Here is a 19,812-nt window from a genome sequence, read left to right as displayed (position 1 = left end):
TAGAACTGTAAAAATTATTTCCAGGATTCTAACATTTTCCATCAGTGAGAAAAGATTGCCACAGGAAATCTGATGATGTCAGGCAGCTATACTACTAATAGTATATTTAGTATATATATGGATGGAATTCTATGAGAAAAATAAGAGCTCATTATTCAGTCCATGCCCCGGGAACCCATATTACATGCTTTTAATGAACACTTGCATGCTTTTTTCTTTTTTTTGGAGGGGAGGGGAATGCTTTTTAAGGCAGAGATTGGTGTGTGCTTATTTTCTAGTAAAGACACTGCCTATGTGAACTGGATGTCTTTCGGTGTGACTGCATTCCAGTCTTTAGACTCAATCCCAGGTTACCTGACGACAGGCTATCACGGGTTAAGAGGGGTACAGGGTTAAAAACAGTGCCTGGTTGATGAGGTCAGCAGGCTGGGCAGGCCGGGTGGGTCACTGGGCAGTGGTACTCTCAGGAGGAGGAGCTGGACGACAAGGACAGGCAGGGGGACTGGGAGGCTGAGCAGGCACATGCTCTTGTTTGGGGCTTTCATTACTGCACATACATTTGCTGTTTTTCTAGAACTGAAATTTTTTTGGGGGGGAGGGTAGAATAAGCCATAATGTTCACAAACTCTCCTACGGACAAACAATTTTCTGAAAAATTTTCTCCATAATATATTGACAGAGGACAAAATGTTTTGGGTAGGTCCACAAACATGATATGCAGTCCTCTCAACGACATCTTTCGAAGTGGGGTCCATGTTTGCACTGTGCATGAGAACCTCCCACAGCTCCATCCCAGATGGAGTGAACGAGAATCTTTGAAGGCAGAGGCCAGGAATCAGTGCTCAGGCCTAGACACCCTCCTGGACTTTTCTCTTTAGCAGCTCTGAGAAATAGCTCCTAGGGCACTGAGTTTCAAACCTTATCGTGATTTCAGAATCATCTACAGACTGTCAAATTGCAGATTCCTGGGCTCTTTCAGGGAAAGCAGAAAGGAGGTGTTTAGTAAATATTTGTGAAATAAATGAGTGAGTGAATAGACATGGGGGTGGGGCAGGGCGAGGGAGACTGGTATATCTGGGCAATAACATTGCTAATTATTTCAGTATGTAAGCCTTGTTTCTTCAACTGTTGTGTTCTTCTCTAACCACTAGTCAAGAATTGAACACCCAATACTTCAAAACAACAAAAATAGTTTTTTTAAAAAAGGAGTTGAACACAGTTGGCAATCTGAGAAGGCAGGGAAAACAACCATTAAATTGACAAACCTACGCTCTTTTAGAAGAAAGCAGAGGGGTGTAGGGGATAGGATGCAGACTTTGCAACCACTAGCTTCAATTTCAATGTGTCATACAGTAAGAATGGCTTCAATACATGAAAGCTTTTTGACCAAACCTGTAAGTTTGTAATGTGATAGTATCACAGGTTTTCGTGTCTCAGACTACTTTGATCTCAACAGTTATGGTCAGACTCTTACCTGTATTCCAAGGTCTTTCATTCTTGCAAATGCCAGCTCTCTCAAGTTACCATGCTCTACTCCTGAGCTGACTAAGGGCATTGGAATATCTCTGTAGGAGAAAAACATCAGCTGTTGTAAAATATAAGTCACTCTCTACAGCAGTAAAAGGCAGGGATATTTAAAAAAACAAAAAGAACAAAACCACCCCTTCCCCACCTCAAAACCGACCAGGAAAGCAGAGGTTGAATATTCTGACCCGAAAGCAAGGTTCACCGCTTTTCTACCTCCCAGTTTTCCCATCTATGAAGTTATGATTTTCACCTATCACTCAGGGTTTTTCTAAGAAACATCTGATGAAAACACTTTATAAGATTACAAAGTACAAAACAAATGCCCAATAACCATTAGTAATGATTTTTGGCTGAAGAGACAGACATCTGTACTAAACAAAACAAGAAATAAAACTGTCTTTTACAAAGTTTTTACAAAGTCCAACTTCAGAGGAGAAATAAAAATTATTATTAACACACTGATTTATAGCTTACAGACACTTTCCCATACAGTTGCTGAATGACAAGTAACCAGGAAGCGCAAAAGCCTGGCTTAGACAACTGGTCTCAAAGAATAAATTTTTTCCCATTTCCTAAAAATCTAAATTAGAAGTGACTCTGCATTCGAAGAATAAGAACTTGCCTAAAGATGAGAGTAGATAAAATTTTTTTCCTGGCATTAATATAGTGTAAAGTGCCCAGCACCAAGGAAATGTCAAGCAAAAGTTGAAATTATGAGTTTCATTTTAGTAGCCCCCACTATCCCCTCTAGACAAAAATCAGTATCCAAAGACAGTTTAAAAAAAAAACCCTAAAGTAAGAATATGCTCAGCACATCTCCAGTTTAAAGACAAATCCCCAATTTCTTTTGTCTAATATTTGGTTGATTAGACGACTTGAAGAATACGTCATTTATCTTTTCTTCTCATTTTTGCTTTTGAATCAGCTTGAGTCTTTTCCTTCTCTTTTCACTTATCCCTCCAAATGTTAAGTAAATAAAATTAGCTAATTCATCTATTTGATTCTAATAAGATATTCCCCACTCACTCAAAAAAAGTATCAAAAGCTAATTGATTAGCATTAAAAACTATACATAATAAATCTATCAGGCTCTGGAAGCAACTATAAAGCACTGATAAGCCAAAATTCTTTAAGAGAAAGACATACCAAGGAGTTCAAAGTGAGAGCAACATAAAAAACATATTTTAGAGTGATTAGTTAATAGATATGGTTTACTTATACTTTCTAGTAAAATAAACTTTCTATCTTTGGAACTATAATTTCTTAAAATCAAATTCATCTTAAATTAGTAAGCAGATGAAACCAAAAGAAGGCTAGTCAACTAAAAAGTATAGTTTATTTTAGCAAGAAATGCACAAACAACTGTTTTAAATATTTTACTACTTCATATTATATAAGTCAAAGTTAGTCTTCCACATGTCCCTTTTAACCCTGAAATATTTTATAAATCACTCACAAATACATAAGTATAGTTTCACAACAGAGTAAAATTTTGAACACTGTTATACATCATGTGAAATTAATCTGATAAAACCAATGGCAACCACTGTTAGTGATAGGGACAAAGTAAAGGGACAAATTAGGCAATTAAACAGTTAATCCCACTAGGGGATTGTAAGTAAAGAAAAAAGTATGGGAGACCCCTGTAAGTTAATGGTCATTCAAGAAAGCAGGTTTGCTTAACCACAAAGCCAAGCAGGCCTGCTTAGCAACAAAACCCATGCATGAGACAAGCCCCAAAACAATAAAAACAATGGTGACATGAGACCCACATCCTGCCCAGTGAGCTCAGTAAGTTCATGATCCCTAGGACATGCTCTCTGCACACATAAAAAACAGTACTTTATGGAAAGGTGACATTTCAAAGTGAAAGACCTGAAATAATTTTTCCATAGTGCCATGACAGTCCTGGCTTGACCATGTAGGGACAAGAAAACTCCCCTGCCCAATCTGGAGGAGGAGCTGATGATGGAAGCATGACATCTACTCAAGAATGAGGAAGAAGGTGGTCTTTTCACCCTCCCCACTTTTCCTTTGATTACAAAACTGTAGCCCACTAAGTTCTCAGGGAGCAGCACCTTCTTGCCCAGCCGCTTGTAAGCCTCACAAACATCCTATTCTATTCTAATAAATCACTGCTTATCTATCACTTTGACTCTCGCTGAATTCTTTCTGGGCTGAGACATAAAAGACTGGGTTCCTTGGGGCCCCCCTGAAACGACGCTTATCGGTTTCGGCAGTACCCATTACGCGAGATACATCTGATTCTTGTTATTCATGGCAGTGAAGTCCTATAATGTGCCATGAACACTGAATTAGCAAACAGTGAAGCACTGCTCCTATGGAAAATGCAGGGTTCGGTTCCTGTGAGCCTTTAGTCCATTTTCTCCAACTGATCAACATGTAACCTTGTTTTATGTGGGTTTCCAGCTAAAAACACTTTATTTAACACAGAATTGATTCGGTAACATTGCACTTGTGGCCAATAGCACTATAATTCATGCTGCAATGAAGCTTATCTAACACATTCATTTTCTTTGTAAGACACATCACAGCCTTCTTGTACTTAGGAACACTAGATAGACAGCACCTTGGCACTACATGTGGGGGCTATTTTAAACAGCAAAATCAACAAAAAGCATAAAAATGTGAAAAATGCGTTATTAAATGGACTGTGAAAGGACACTTGTTACAGTATGAGAGCTGAAACAAGTACACTGCATCATGCCAATATCCTGTTCCTCACCAAGCCTCCAACTACCAGTCTAGCATCCACCAATGACTCCTTCTGTATCACCGTCCCTATAATAGACATCAACGGTGATTATTTCTACCATCCCTTCTGCATTTATTAGTTGAGCTTGTATATTAAGGAAGAATGTTCCCTTCTCTATTTATTCATTTATTTATAAACGCATAGATTTCTATTTTATTCAATGAGCTGTAATCTGATATTAACAGTATTTATTTTGTTGCTTACATTAGATTTGGTCAGTGGGCATGCATTCAGGCTGGCTTTGGGGTCCTTCTGACATGTTCCCACCATTCTTTGAATATTTCTTTACTTTCTGGAACAACATGATGTTACACGTTGATCTTATATGTTTGCTGCCCCAGTCCTAGAATTGGCCACTTATCCAAGCATTGCTGATTCCTTTTAGTGGAGGGTGGTATTTAGAAACCAAGATCTGAGCACTCATTGTGCTCATTACTGTTGAGGTATCATTGCCTCTAGACCCTTTCAGTGTACACAACTAAGAAATTTATGTATGTATACACATATGTATATATATATTCATATATTCAAATATAGAAACATGATCGTTTCTACATACAAATTTAAAAAGCTGTGAAATCATGCTGATAATTACAATTCTAATCCAGTGCCTCAGTGTTCTTTTCAGCTTTCTACCCTTCAATGTCTGTAAATGCCTTTGGACAGTGAGAAACCTGGCTTCCTTATCTTTAGTATATTTATTTGTTTGCTAAATCAAACAACTTATTTGCTCAATATAACCAATCTCCCAACTACTCTTGGTGACACCTCTGCACTCACTATTACTCTACATTTCTTCAGATGCCAGGCATGCTGCTCTCAACACCTCTGTGGCACTGCCTCTGGAGGTGATGGGAAGGGGAGATGAAGGGAAAGGAAGATGGGCTCCACAAGTATTTTTAATAATGAACCAGTCCTTTTTTTTTTTTTTAACATCTTTATTGGAGTATAATTGCTTTACAATGGTGTGTTAGTTTCTGCTTTATAACAAAGTGAATCAGCTATACACATACATATATCCCCATATCTCCTCCCTCTTGCGTCTCCCTCCCACCCTCCCTATCCCACCCCTCTAGGTAGTCACAAAGCACCAAGCTGATCTCCCTGTGCTATGCGGCTGCTTCCTACTAGCTACCTATTTTACATTCGGTAGTACAAGTAAGTCCAAGCCACTCTCTCACTTTGTTCCAGCTTACCCTTCCCCCTCCCCGTGTCCTCAAGTCCGTTCTCTACATCTGCGTCTTTATTCCTGTCCTGCCCCTAGGTTCTTCAGAATCATTTTATTTTTAGACTCCATATATATGTGTTAGCATACAGTATTTATTTTTCTCTTTCTGCCTTGCTTCACTCTTTTTTCTGGTAGCATCTTTAGGATTCTCTATGCATAGTATCATGTCATCTGCAAACAGTGACAGCTTTACTTCTTTTCCGATTTGCATTCCTTTTATTTATTTTTCTTCTCTGATTGCTGTGGCTAAAACTTCCAAAACTATGTTGAACAATAGTGCTGAGAGTGGACAACCTTGTCTTGTTATTGGTCTTAGAGGGAATGGTTTCGGTTTTTCACCACTGAGAACCATGCTGGCTGTGGGTTTGTCATATATGGCCTTTATTATGTTGAGGTAAGTTCCTTCTATGCCTACCTTCTGAAGGGTTTTTATCATAAATGGGTGTTGAATTTGTCCAAAGTTTTTTCTGCATCTATTGAGATGATCATATGGTTTTTCTCCTTCAGTTTGTTAATATGGTTTATCACACTGACTGATCTGCGTATACTGAAGAATCCTTGCATTCCTGGGATAAACCCCACTTGATCATGGTGTATGATCCTTTTAATGTGCTGTTGGATTCTGTTTGCTAGTATTCTGTTGAGCACTTTTGCATCTGTGTTCATCAGTGATACTGGCCTGTAGTTTTCTTTCTTTGTGACATCTTTGTCTGATTTTGGTATCAGGCTGATGGTAGCCTCGTAGAATGACTTTCAGTGTTCCTCCCTCTGCTATATTTTGGAAGAGTTTGAGAAGGATTGATGTTATCTCTTCTCTAAATATTTGATAGAATTCGCCTGTGAAGCCATCTGGTCCTGGGCTTTTGTTTGTTGTAAGATTTTTAATCACAGTCTCAATTTCAGTGCTTGTGATTGGTCTGTTTATATTGTCCTCCTGATTCAGTCTTGGCAGGTTGTGCTTTTCCAAGAATTTGTCCATTTCTTCCAGGTTGTCCATTTTATTGGCATATAGTTGCCTGTAGTAATCTCTCATGATCTTTTGTATTTCTGCAGTGTCAGTTGTTACTTTTCCTTTTTCATTTCTATTCTATTGATTTGAGTCCTCTCCCTTTATTTCTTGAGTCTGGCTAATGGTTTGTCAATTTTGTTTATCTTCTCAAACAACAAGCTTTTAGTTTTATTGATCTTTGCTATCGTTCCCTTCATTTATTTTTCATTTATTTCTGATCTGATCTTTATGATTTCTTTCCTTCTGCTAACTTTGGGGTTTTTTTTTGTTCTTCTTTCTCTAATTGCTTTAAGTGTAAGGTTAGGTCGTTTGAGATGTTTCTTGTCTTTTGAGGTAGGATTGTATTGCTATAAACTTCCCTCTTAGAACTGCTTTTGCTGCATCCCATAAGTTTTGGGTCCTCGTGTTTTCATTGTGATTTGTTTCTAGGTATTTTTGATTTCCTCAATTATCTCTTGTGAACCGGTACTTTTAAAAGACACTAAAATTTTCAATACAAGTAAACTCTCTAAGGTCTTATCATATGGTGTTGTTAAGCAGAACTATATGACAGAAAGACAGAATTACCAGCAGGGCTAGCTAATAATTTGTGGTGCCTAGTGCAAAAGGAGAACAGGGGGCCTCTTCTGAAAAAATTATTAATGGTTTCAAGATGGTGAGAGCAAAGCATTAGGCCAAGCTAAAGACCTATGAGACTATACAGGTCGCATGCCCCTGAAGCTGGCACTGACTACCCCAAAGCACAAGTCAGTGTGGACCTGGTAACACAGGGCTTTATAATGATGCTGACAGTTCATAAATGTCCTTAAATTTATGTCTGTCACTACAAATGCAATATGGCTTTAATGGTCTTTGGCAGTGAAATGCCTGGAGTGTACCAGACAGGAGTTTTTCCTCATTAGGGAATAGAAATGTGGCAATCTCCACTTTCAGTGATAAAGTTTTTTTCACTAAAAATGAAGAGAGAGACTTCTATATATGTTGAGCATCTTCTATGTGCAAAGTAGTATATTAAGCAATTTGGAATATATAAATAGACACTGTTACAGACTCCTAGGAGTTCAAAACCCAGGTAAGATTACTGACCATCTGAATTTGATACATCCATCTAGGTGGGACTTAAAATTATTTTTAGGTTTTTCAATTTGTTTCACTTTCTTGGCTTGAAGAGATACTACATTCAAGAATATTCACTTATCTATTTCACAGGTAACATTTCAAGCTTACAGGCACTAATATTTGCAATCTGCTCATCAAAAGCCTTTCAAAATGCTGTCTAGAGCTTTTGTGGTCTGAAGTTTCTCGCACTTCAGAAGCATCTTTTGGCTGCAAATTGGTATTCTATTCTAATGCTTCACAGTGATTTAAAAAAATCACATCAAGGCAGACAGCTGTTAAACAGCCTGTGGGCACCAGCAGTTTAATGTGGCTCCATCATGTCCCTGTACAGAATTTTACATTTAATCATTGACTGCACCCTTCAGGGCTGCAATACAGAATCATCTACTGGGATGCTACTTCATAAAAACACTGTGTAAAATGGTATTGACTCAACTGTCATAAAATTTAAAGTGTAAATTAATTAAGAAAAAAGGGGGGTGGGGTGGGGAAAATGGCCAATTAGAAAAATATCAGGTAATCTAATAGTAAATTATAGTGTTTTTTTAAAAAAAAGACAAGCGTAAAACATTGTGTTTTCACTTGAAGTATCTTCCCTCCCATTTTTCTTCCTTTGTTCCTTCCTTCTGACACCTGTCTAGAAAATAATTCCTTAAATCTTCTCCTCCATGTATAAGTTTAGATTTCCTAGTCAACACTAAGCAAGTTGCTTGTAATTAGTAGAAGCTGTCACTAGGTGAACCAACATAGAGATAGCCAGATTTTCTAAAGGCACAGAACAAAAAGACAAACACGATTTTCCTTTACTATGATTTAAAACAAAAATTAACTATAATTATTAAAATCACCTGGATTTAACACCCTAAGAGGAGGCTTTTTCATTTGCCAATGGTTTCCTTCCAGCAAGACATAACCAACTGCTTCCAAATTAATAGAGGGTACTTAACTGCACTTCTAGACCACTATCAGTTTTCTACATTTTCAGAATCGTTCTAAAAGTTTAAAACTGAAGCTAGAATAAACACTGCGATTCTCTTCTCCCAACTCAAAAGGTTTCTCAGCCCCTGAACAATGTGTAAACACTCAGCCTTCTCTTGTACACATCTGTATGTAAACCTGAGTTACCCATTAACACTTTCCTTAGCACTTCTTTTTCAACATTTTACCATCAAGCCCTCGATACAAGTTTTTTTTAGAAGTCTAGATATACCAAGTTCCAGCTATATCTGAATATAACTTTAAAAACATCAGTAAATGGAGCATAAAGTTTTTATGCAGAGATATGAAGCTGTTTTATCAGAACACAGCTACCAAATTGTTACTAAGTGTTAAGTGTACTATGTGAACAAGGACAGCTCTCCAGAGAGCTGCAATGGGGTCATGACAGGAGAACAGGGAACAGGGAGGTGTCTTTAATCAGCCTCATGTTCGTTATCCATAATATCATGCCTTTCTCCTTGTACACCCTTTTGGTTGTATAATATACATATTCTTAATTCTTGCTGTCATGACCCCTTTACAATTTTCCTATAGAGACTATATTTGCTGCTCCTGTTTTCTTGAAATCCTTATTTTTTCAGTTGGTGGTAAGCCAGGATAATGTCCCATAGTGGTATTTCATAAAGCCTATAAAATTAAGCTTTTAATGTTATAGCAATGTCTTTGTTGCTTTTGACTCGCTGGTTATAGCAGTAAGAAATTTAAAGCAAAAGGAGGATGAGGGGAAGATGGCAGAAGAGTAAGACGCAGAGATCACCTTCCTCCCCACAGATACACCAGAAATACATCTACACGTGGAACAACTCCTACAGAACACCTACTGAACGCTGGCAGAAGACCTCAGACCTCCCAAAAGGCAAGAAATCCCCATGTACCTGGGTAGGGCAAAAGAAAAAAGAATAAACAGAGACAAAAGGATAGGGCCGGGACCCACACCAGTGGGAGGGAGCTGTGAAGGAGGAAAGGCTTCCACACACTAGGAAGCCCCCTTGCGGGCGGAGACTGCAGGTGGCGGAGGGGGGAAGCTTTGGAGCTGCGGAGGAGAGCACAGCAACAGGGGTGCAGAGGGAAAAGCGGAGAGATTCCCGCACAAAGGATTGGTGCCGACCGGCACTCACCAGCCTGAGAGATTTGTCTGCTCACCAGCCGGGGCGGGCGGGGCTGGGAGCTGAGGCTTAGGCTTCGGTCGGATCCCAGGGAGAGGACTGGGGCTGGCGGCGTGAATACAGCCTGCAGGGGGTTAGTGCACCACAGCTAGCCGGGCGTACGGGGAAAAGTCTGGACCTGCCGAAGAGGCAAGAGACTTTTTCTTCCCTCTTTGTTTCCTGGTGCGCGAGGAGAGGGGATTGAGAGTGCTGCTTAAAGGAGCTCCAGACACAGGCGTGAGCCGCGGCTAAGAGCGCGGACCTCAGAGACGGGCATAAGATGCTAAGGCTGCTGCTGCCGCCACCAAGAACCCTGTGTGTGAGCACAGGTAACTCTCCACACACCCCTTCCAGGAGCCTGTGCAGCCCGCCACTGCCAGGGTCCCGGGATCCAGGGACAACTTCCCCGGGAGAACGCACAGCGCGCCTCAGGCTGTGCAACGTCATGCCGGCCTCTGCCGCCGCAGGCTTGCCCTGCACTCCATGCCCCTCCCTCCTCCTGGCCTGAGTGAGCCAGAGCCCCCGAATCAGCCGCTCTTTTAACCCCATCCTGTCTGAGTGAAGAACAGACGCCCTCTGGCGACCTACACGCAGAGGCGGGGCCATATCCAAAGCTGAGACCCGGGAGCTGTGAGAACAAAGAAGAGAAAGGGAAATCTCTCCCAGCAGCCTCAAAAGCAGCAGATTAAAGCTCCACAATCAACTTGATGTACCCTGCATCTGTGAAATACATGAGTAGACAACGAATCATCCCAAATTGAGGAGGTGGACTTTGAGAGCAAGATTTATGATTTTTTCCCCTTTTCCTCTTTTTGTGAGTGTGTATGTGTATGCTTCTGTGTGAGACTTTGTCTTTATAGCTTTGCTTCCACTATTTGTCCTAGGGTTCTATCCGTCCATTAAAAAAATTTTTTTTCTTAATAATTATTTTTTATTTTAATAACTTATTTTACTTTATCTTCTTTCTTTTTTTCTTTCTTTCCTTCCTTCCCTCCCTCTCTCTCTCTCTCTATCTTTCTTTCTTCTACTAATTCCTTCATTCTACTTTTTCCCCCTTTCATTCTGAGCCATGTAGATGAAAGGCTCTTGGTGCTGCAGCCAGGAGTCAGTGCTGTGCCTCTGAGGTGGGAGAGCCAACTTCAGGACACTGGTCCACAAGAGACTCATACAGGATAAATCCAAGGAGAAATATGCCAAGACACATATTAATCAAACTGTTAAAAATTAAATACAAAGAAAACATATTAAAAGCAGCAAGGGATAAACAACAAATAACACACAATGTTAACCCCATAAGGTTAACAGCTGATCTTTCAGCAGAAACTCTGCAAGCCAGAAGGGAGTGGCAGGACACATTTAAAGTGATGAAGGAGAAAAAGCTGTAGGGAGGGAGGGAGGGAGGGAGGGAGACGCAAGAGGGAAGAGACATGGGAACATATGTATATGTATAACTGATTCACTTTGTTATAAAGCAGAAACTAACACACCATTGTAAAGCAATTATACTCCAATAAAGATGTAAAAAAAAAAAAAAAGAAATTTAAAGCTAAAAATGAATGGGGAGAATGCAAATTCTTCATCTTATTGCCCGTGTGATCTATGCCTTGTTACTCTTGGTAGGAAAAGTATGGTGTCTATGGCTGTGAAATTTCTATTCTGTGATATCTGTTGCCCTGCTCTGCTGCTGGGAAGTAGTGTCTTCACTGTTCTCTGGTTGCCCCAGTGATGGCTTCACTGCTCTATGGTTGCCCCAGTGAGTTAAATGCAAATACTATTTTTCTTTTGTTGTTATTACTATTACTTATTGCATCTTTGTTTCTATTGTATTAAGTTTTTGAAACAATCTCAAAGTCACAGAAAAATTCCCAAGTGTGGTACAAATAACTGTATTCCTGAAGTATAATATTTGAAAGTAAATTGGGAACAAGATGTCCCAATACCCCCAGAATACTCTAAGTATTTCCTACAACAAGGATATTCTCTTGGATAACAGTAATACAGGAAAACTAACATTGGCACTTTACTGTTGTCTAATCCTAGACTCCATCCCAGCTTCCTGTGAGCCTCTGGTCACAGCATTTCCATCAGCTGATCAACACATGACCTTACTATATGTGTATTTCTGTTTAAGGTGTCTCTCTCTCTCAATAAATAGGCAGATGATTCATTATCATGAAACTCATAGCTCATGTCTGAATGAAGCTAATCTAACACATGCCTTTTCTAATCAAACTGTCAAAAATTAAATACAAAGAAAACATATTAAAAGCAGCAAGGGAAAAACAGTATCACACAAGGCAATCCCCATAATGTAAGGCACAGCATAGCCTTCCTGCACTCAGGAACACTACACACAACACTTCAGTACTATGCTTAGAGGCCATTTTAAACAGTGAAATCACCAACAAACAGCACAAAAGTGCAAAAATCGTGGCCATTAAACAGACTGTGAAAAGGACATGTGCACACACCATTGTATTTGTTATCGTTTGTTACATTTACAATTATTTCTATCTCTACCAATATGTTGAAAACCACAAGTTCACACCAGTATCTCCTATTCCCAAACACCATGGGGTACATTCGAATTTTCTCCTTTTTCCTATTTGTCATTCCCTTTTCAGATAACAGAAAACCCAGCTCCCATTATCCTTAATATTATCTGCTTATTAGATCCACCCCTTGCAAGTTACTGACCCTCTGTTGCTGTCCTCGTCTCCACACCCCTCAGACACATCCTCCTCGCCCTACTGAGCTCTGACATCTGGTGCCAGGTCAGCCCTCAGTGAGGACGCCTTCCTCACACATCTGGGCTGCAGCAACCTGAACCACACCACCACCTCCTCCCCGAGAACACCGTTCTCCCTGTGCTCTGGGCCCTGCGGCTCCCTGTGTCCCTCGTGTGGATGCCTGCGTTGCTCAGTAGCTCCTAATGTCTTTTGGACTGAATTGTTCCAGAAAGGTGGAAGAGAAGAGGAAGGATAATGCAAATGATTTTGATGGCTCATTTTCTAGTCACTATCTCCTTAGTATTTTTACCTGTATTTTAAAAAATAGAGATCATTAAGCAATTTAGGTCAAGTTGGGCCAATAATTTTAAAAATTTGAGAAATAAATACGCTGTGCCAGAAATGTGGTGGAAGTACCCTTTGACCTTTAAGGAAACCCATTATTTTATATCCGTGATAATTTTCCTTTAGTTGATAGCTCTGCTTTATGTTATTAGTAGCACAGTTGTTGTGCTCAGTGGAATCCTAGTCACAGCAGCTGACTGGACATGCATTTATCGATCCCCATTTGGCCTTGTACTGGTAATACTGGAATCCAGGCAGTTTTTGGCAGGGTGGTGGAAATGTGCCTTAACGACCAGGAAGTACAGGAATGGCTTTGTCAGGATTGTAGGTAAATAGGTAACTTTATGGCTTCTAAATTTTTCCTTCAGTGTTATGTTTCTATTTAAAAAAAAAAAAAAAGACCACGATTGTAAATGAGATCTCAGTTTCTCCTAGAAAAGTAGTTCAGATGATTTCCTTCACACTATCAGGAATATGTCACTCTTTCTCCACATTTACATTAATGTCAGTAAAGAATGCTCGTTGATACTCTTTCTTTTTTCTTCAGAGGCTCTAGAACAGGGATAACAGACACATGGCTCGACGTCCTCCTCCCACAACTAGAGTATCTGGGTTGGAGCAGATCTGAGAAAGGAGACGCTGATGTAGATCACAAGCTCCTGGAACCAAACACCATGCCCACTTCCCATCATCCTCCATCTCCTGGCTCGCGAATGGAGAGATGAACATGTGAATAAACGTGATACTGGCAAAGAGGCTTGGACGTGCTGTCCTATCATTTCCATCCTCTCTATCTACAGACAGCATTCTAGGTGTCCCATTTTTAATTAAAAAAAATTCAAACCCATCAATTTGCAGTAAGACTCTTCTCATTAGAAACTGTTAACAGATAAGACTCGTCACTGATGACTTCTGGCATAAAAGATTAACACATTACCTCTGCACTCGGTACACTCGAGTCCACGGAGGCACGAGGGCAAGGATCCGGGCCACCAATTCAATCAGGTCACTGGGAGAATAACTCTTGTATCTTCCCGATTTCCACAGCTCATAAAGCCCAGTTCCACGAATCACCAGGGTAGGGTAGAGTTTCAAACCATCAGGACGAAAAGCAGGGTTCTCAAAAAACTCCTGTGAATAGAGAAAATGACTTCTCCATTAGTTATATGGAGATTACCCATAGTGAAGTTTCAATCTGGGGCTGGCTTCTCTCACACACCTATGTGGTCCTTAGACTGACTTTTTTTCCTATCAAGCGAGGGAAGGTAGACAGAACAGAAACTCATTGTTTCAACAGCCTCAGTGGAACAAAACATGTGTGTGCTGGGTGACCAAGCACTTGCCAACCAACCCAACCCCGGTCCACTGCTGTGGTGTCATCGCATGCTGCCCTCCCCACCTTGCTTTTCTGTCTTTGCAAAGGCAATTTCCTCTGCCTGGAAATTTCATCCGTTTTTCTTCATCTAGCTAATCTTCAGGTCTCAGCTTGAATGCCAGTTCTTCAGAGAGGTCTTCCCGACCTTCAAATACAAGTTGCTTCACTTAAAAATGTTTTTTGGAATTCTGTATTCTTGCCTTCCTAGCAGCATCATACTGACAATTTATCTGATGCCTGGCTTCACCTCCAGACTGCATCCTCCTTTAATAATGGAATGTATTTAATTGTTTAAACTTTTAAAAGTTGTGACATAGATCATCATCTGGGCTGCAAAACCTAAACTGTCTACTATATGGCCCTTTGCAGAAAAAGTATGCCGACCGCTGGATATGACTATTTTGTCCTCAGGCCAACCGGCACCATTCCTAACCCGGGATACACACAGTCCATTTGTTATCTGGACACTGAGGGATACATCTAATTCATCTACTTTGACATAGTAATTTCCTGCACTGTATCATCCCAGCTGGCTGCCTTATTTCTTTACTTGGGATGTAGCAAGGAGACATCAGGCATTCTCCTTTCTATGACTTTGCACTGCTAATCTGCTCTTATCTTGATTTCGCTTGACATGTGATAGAGGAATGAAGGTGGACTCATACAGCTCCCTCTCACCCCGACCCTGGCGTTAGTACTTAAACGGCCAGCAGTACTGTGTCTTTTGAATTGTGAAAATGCTTTTTTATCTTGTGCTGTTATTCTTACAGAGCTTTCCATTGTTTAACTTGGTTTTCAAAGAAATATATAACTATAGAGTTTTCAATCTCTCTCATTGATTTCTGTCACAGTCTTAAATGCTATAATCTTTGTGCACCATTTGCTCTTAGGGCTATTCTTCTGTAATTGCATGTAATTTTCCCTGTAACATTTATATATTAAAGATTCATGAGGTCTTTAATATTCTATAGCCATCCACAAAGAGTATGTATGCAAGTCACTTTCTACCTAGTATGCATCTATATTGGAACATAGGATTTCAGTAAAGTACTTCTGGTTACTCGTGTAATAAGTTAGGGGGACATATGGGCTGATATAATCCTTTCATAAGAATGATGATAGATGGAATTGGTGCTGGACTTCCGGTTAAACATGGAGAATTAAAATATGTTTCTTTCCTTTCCTTCCAAAATCACACTGAAATAAGAGGAAATAATTTTTTAAAAAAGCATAAACCCAGAAGAACAAAGAGAACATCAGAGGAGACAGGAGGGGGAATAAGTGATAGCAATAAATTTTTGGAAGACAGAAAATGGGTGGAAGATTGGTAAATGACTTTGCAAATGAATAAAACTGTAAACAAACTATCTGCAAAGGGGGATACGGATGAAAGGGCAGCTCAGTCACACCAGAGTCCCAGGAACGAGCATGGATCAGAAATAGCAGTAATGACAGTTCTTCAGAATATAGTTATGATTCAGATGATGTGAATATTATACCAACAAAAAGACAAAAACCTTAGTGAGTGATTCTGATACGGAAAGTGAAAATGAAACTCACGATGCTGGAGAATGCTCCTTTGCTTCTACAGAAGAGTGGACTGAAGACATTTCATGAAAATTAGAAGACTTTACAGGTGTGTCAGGTGTAACTACTGAATGTAATAACCCACAAAGTGTTAGTGAAATAACAGAATTAATTTTGATCAGCCGAAATAAAAATTGCCGGCCACAGGCATTAATTTCTGCAAAAATACCCCAGTCAATAAGGAGTTAAAAAAAAAAAAAAAGGAGGGAAAATAATTTCACAGAATTCTGTAAGTGTGAAGGTATTAGAACAGAGACATTTTGGGGCATGTAAAAGGCTTACTTCCCATGATGAATCCTTTCTTAGAAAGCTGCTGGAGAATGTGTTTTAGTAAAGTAAAGGAGTAAACCAATAAAAAGGATTAACTTGGTTTCTAAAAAACAAAGAATCCAATCCTAGAGAGTGGAGAAGAGGAGCCCTAAGGAAGACCTCTGTGAACTAGGCACAGAGAACTGCCAGTCCAGTTTGGAGCTGGAAGATTAGACCTCTAGGAGTTATGTCTCCAGCCTAAAAAAGGGACTTAGAGAATATCTGATAGGGTCGGCCACTGAGAGAGGGGCTTTAACACTGAATGGGCACACTTGAAGGTTACATATACTCAGAGAACTAATAAGCAAATAAAGAAATAAGACAATTTTACTGTTAACTCTAGGAAAAACAAAGTTATTTAAGAAAAGAAAGTAAGTATAGTATATTACTTGGCTCCATGCAAATAATAATAATTTATGTAAAAACTGTAATGAAAACACTGACTACTCATATAACTAAAATAGTGGCCTAATAATATTGGGAGAATGGGAGTTCCAAGAATTAACTCTTTAACTATTGTATTGGTAACAGTAAGACAAGAGAATCTCTCTACTGATAGTCAGGAAACAGGAATCCAAGCATAGAAGAAGGAAACATAGTGGTAAATACTGGGAGCCCACCCCCCACCTCCCCTGGCCTGGCCACAACAGTTGAAAGTGGCGGAGGACTACGGTGTTTTGATGTGACCCCTTTAGGACTTACTGGATTTTCAAACACTAGTTAATAATAACTTTATTAATTAATACCTTTTATACTATAAAGATAATTAATTTAATAAACATCATTTTGGTGGCAATGTGGATGATACATTAGAAGGGAACATGGCTGGTGACCGTGGGACTTAGCTAAGCAGCTGTCTACCTGTGCAGTGAGCTGACAAAAGCATGAACTGAAGTTGTGGCAGTGGGGATGAAGAGGAGGCGACAGCCCTCAAAAATATTCAGAGGGAGTAATAGACAGGACCTCCTGTTAGATTAGACCCACGGTAGAGGGAACAGCGACAGCAGCAGCAGCAGTGATGTACTGAACACTCGCTATGTGCCAGGCATTCTTCTAAGCATGATGCATGCATTACCTCTGCCCACCTTCACAACAGCCTCATTCAGAGATGAGGAAACTGAGGAACAAAGCAGTCCGTTTGCTACCAAGTGGCGGGTGGGGCCAGGATTCAAACTAGGCCCAGTCTGGCTCCACATATTCTCTCTTTCCTTCTGAATGACTGAATGTCTAGCTTGGGAGGGTATGTGGATGATGGAACACCAATATCACAGGAAACAGAAGACGAGGAGACCACGGGGGGAATGAAGTATGTCCATATTGGACACGTTAAGTCCGAGGTACAAGTAAGACATCTGGTGCTAGTTGAAGAGTATTCAGCAATTGGACTTAAGAGCTAAGGCTTAAGGCTGGAGAGGAAATGAGATTAATTGAAGTATAAGTGGTAAAGTTAGAACAACAGAAGAAAGACGAGCATATAGATGAGAGCAAAAGACAGAAGCCACATTTAAGTGGTGGGAAGAAAAAGAAGATCTAGTGGAAAAGAAATAGTCCTAGAGGTTAAAAAGGGAACCAGGGGACAGCAGAGTCACAAAAGCCAGGGAGGTGAGAATTTAAAACTGGAGAGTCTTTAACAATAACAGGTGCTAAGACTGGATAAAATGTCAGCCGAGAAGTATCCTTTGGATTTGGAGATTACCAAGTACTTTACAGTGTTTGAGAGAAAGAGAGAGAGACAGAGAGAGGGAGAGAGAGAGAGAGAGAGAGAGTGTGTGTGTGTGTGTGTGTGTGTGTGTGTGTGTGTGTGTTGGCGGGCAGTGAGTAGAAGCCAAGCTGCAGTGGATTTGGAGGAAGCAGGGACACTGAAGCGTTTGTAAATGACATGGGGGCACTCAAGGGAAAGGAAGGCAGGGTACTGCTGTTTTTCACTGTAGGCCGTACAGTACAACTTGACTTTTAAAAATTTGCATGTATTCCTTTGATACAAATAAAAAAATAACTGAAAACGGAAAGTTCTGTATCTGTAAGATCCAACCCGACCAGGATTTCAACATCATTCAGGTCATGCATAGTGATTCATCATAAAGCAGACTTTCCTTGGCCTAAGAAAGGCGACACAGAAAGGTGCAAAAGAAAGGGTGCCTTCCTAAGAGCCTGCTTCTACCTGAGACTCACCATGGCCTTTAACAGTTACTTAACCGCGTCAGGTCTTGTTTCCTTATCTGAGAGGCTGCAACAGGTGGTCTTTTCTGATATAATTCTACACTACCTGTATTCTATGATATTACCTTAAGTATCAGGCCTTTACATTAGGAAAACCGAGCAAATGAAGACGTAACAACAACAAACACCTCTAACCATACCTGCCAAACTGTAACTTGATCATACTGGCTTTTAGGAAAAACAGCTCAGTGGGGAAAAAAAAGAACTTCTGAGTGTCCAAAGGGTGGGCAAACATTAATGGACTTTGAAAGATTTCGCATTACTGACAAGAGGTTCTGGAGATAAATTTCTCCTCAAGAGAAACTGACACTCTCTAGGCATTTTCAGCAACCTGAGCTTGGATATCCAGGAGCAGTCTAATTTTAAAAGAATAAAATACAAAAACAGCTAAAGGTTATTTTGAGTAGTAAATGATATACCATTTTGGAGGCCTGAGGACAGATGGAAAGGGTGAAGTTAATGCTCGGAGGATAAATTCCTAAGATGTTAAACATTCTCCATCACAACCAGGACTTTCAGCTTATAAGAAAAAGGAAAACTTCACTTCCAAAATAAATCTCAGTTACTGAAAAATATAAGCAAGTGCTATTTATCACAAACAGCTATGAGCTCTGTACCTACCACAAGATAAGAGTGTGAATCTGCAATGAACAGACGCAAATGACCAGCCCTGCTCTTAGCGACCCGGAACTGACCTAAGCAACAAGGTGTGAGAGCAAAGCCAATTTATAACTAACACATGCAGGCACATAGCTGGGTAGAGGCTTTATGGATCCATGCCAGGCAAGGCTATCTTGTCCTCTACAGATGTAACATTTTTTAGACTTCTACAATTATACAAGTAGACCCTTTACTTAGCAACCCTCCCTATGGATAAAAAACACATTAAGGGAACTGTATCTGTGGGTCGCTAATAATGTGACAATAAAATAAAGTAGGGAAAAAAGAAGTTTTTAAAGTGTAAAATATACTGCCTACTAATTCAGGAAAAGTTGTGAATTCCAAATAGGCCCAAACAAGATTTCTTAAACAAAAACTAGTTTAAAAAAATTTAGTAAACCTTTTATTGAAATATATCTTAGTATAAAAAAGTACACAAATCATAAGTGTACACCTTGATAGATTTTTACAAATCATGTAGCCAGCACCTAGACACTCAAATCAAGAAAAGGCACCTTATCCAAACCTCAGAAGCCTACCATATGCCTGTTTCCAGCTACAGTTCCATCCAAAGCTTCTGAACCTCACATTAATAGGATGGTACGTTAGGTAGTCTTTTGGATCTGGTTTCCTTTGCTCAATATTGTTGAATAGAATCAGCCACGTTGTTGCATGAAGTCATAATTAATTTACTCTTATTGTTTTATGTATTTCATTGTTTGACTACACCACAACTTACAATATTGATGTATTTGACTTTAATGGACACTTGGGTTGTTTCCAA

At 39.8% G+C, this 19,812-nt stretch overlaps 1 protein-coding gene across 2 annotated transcripts in view; it reads right to left on the bottom strand.

Annotated features, from left to right (window-relative positions):
- The window catches only part of ELP3 (elongator acetyltransferase complex subunit 3), a 99,616-nt gene that overhangs the window by 31,654 nt on the left and 48,150 nt on the right, over positions 1 to 19,812 (bottom strand). Inside the window, exons 10-11 of one of the 2 annotated variants that reach the window (XM_024767753.1) lie at positions 13,815 to 14,008; positions 1,475 to 1,565 (exon numbers count right to left, since the gene is read on the bottom strand). In XM_024767753.1, the coding sequence (XP_024623521.1) occupies positions 1,475 to 1,565; positions 13,815 to 14,008 (285 nt within the window). The remainder of the gene's footprint in view (positions 1 to 1,474; positions 1,566 to 13,814; positions 14,009 to 19,812) is intronic. The other variant, XM_024767752.1, reaches the window with a different exon arrangement.

This window comes from Neophocaena asiaeorientalis, unplaced genomic scaffold (assembly GCF_003031525.2).
Source record: "Neophocaena asiaeorientalis asiaeorientalis breed wild unplaced genomic scaffold, Neophocaena_asiaeorientalis_V1.1 scaffold523, whole genome shotgun sequence".
NCBI classification, from domain to species: Eukaryota; Metazoa; Chordata; class Mammalia; order Artiodactyla; family Phocoenidae; genus Neophocaena; species Neophocaena asiaeorientalis.
The sequence above is the reverse complement of the archived record's forward strand: the minus strand, read 5'-3'. Positions and strand labels throughout refer to the sequence as shown.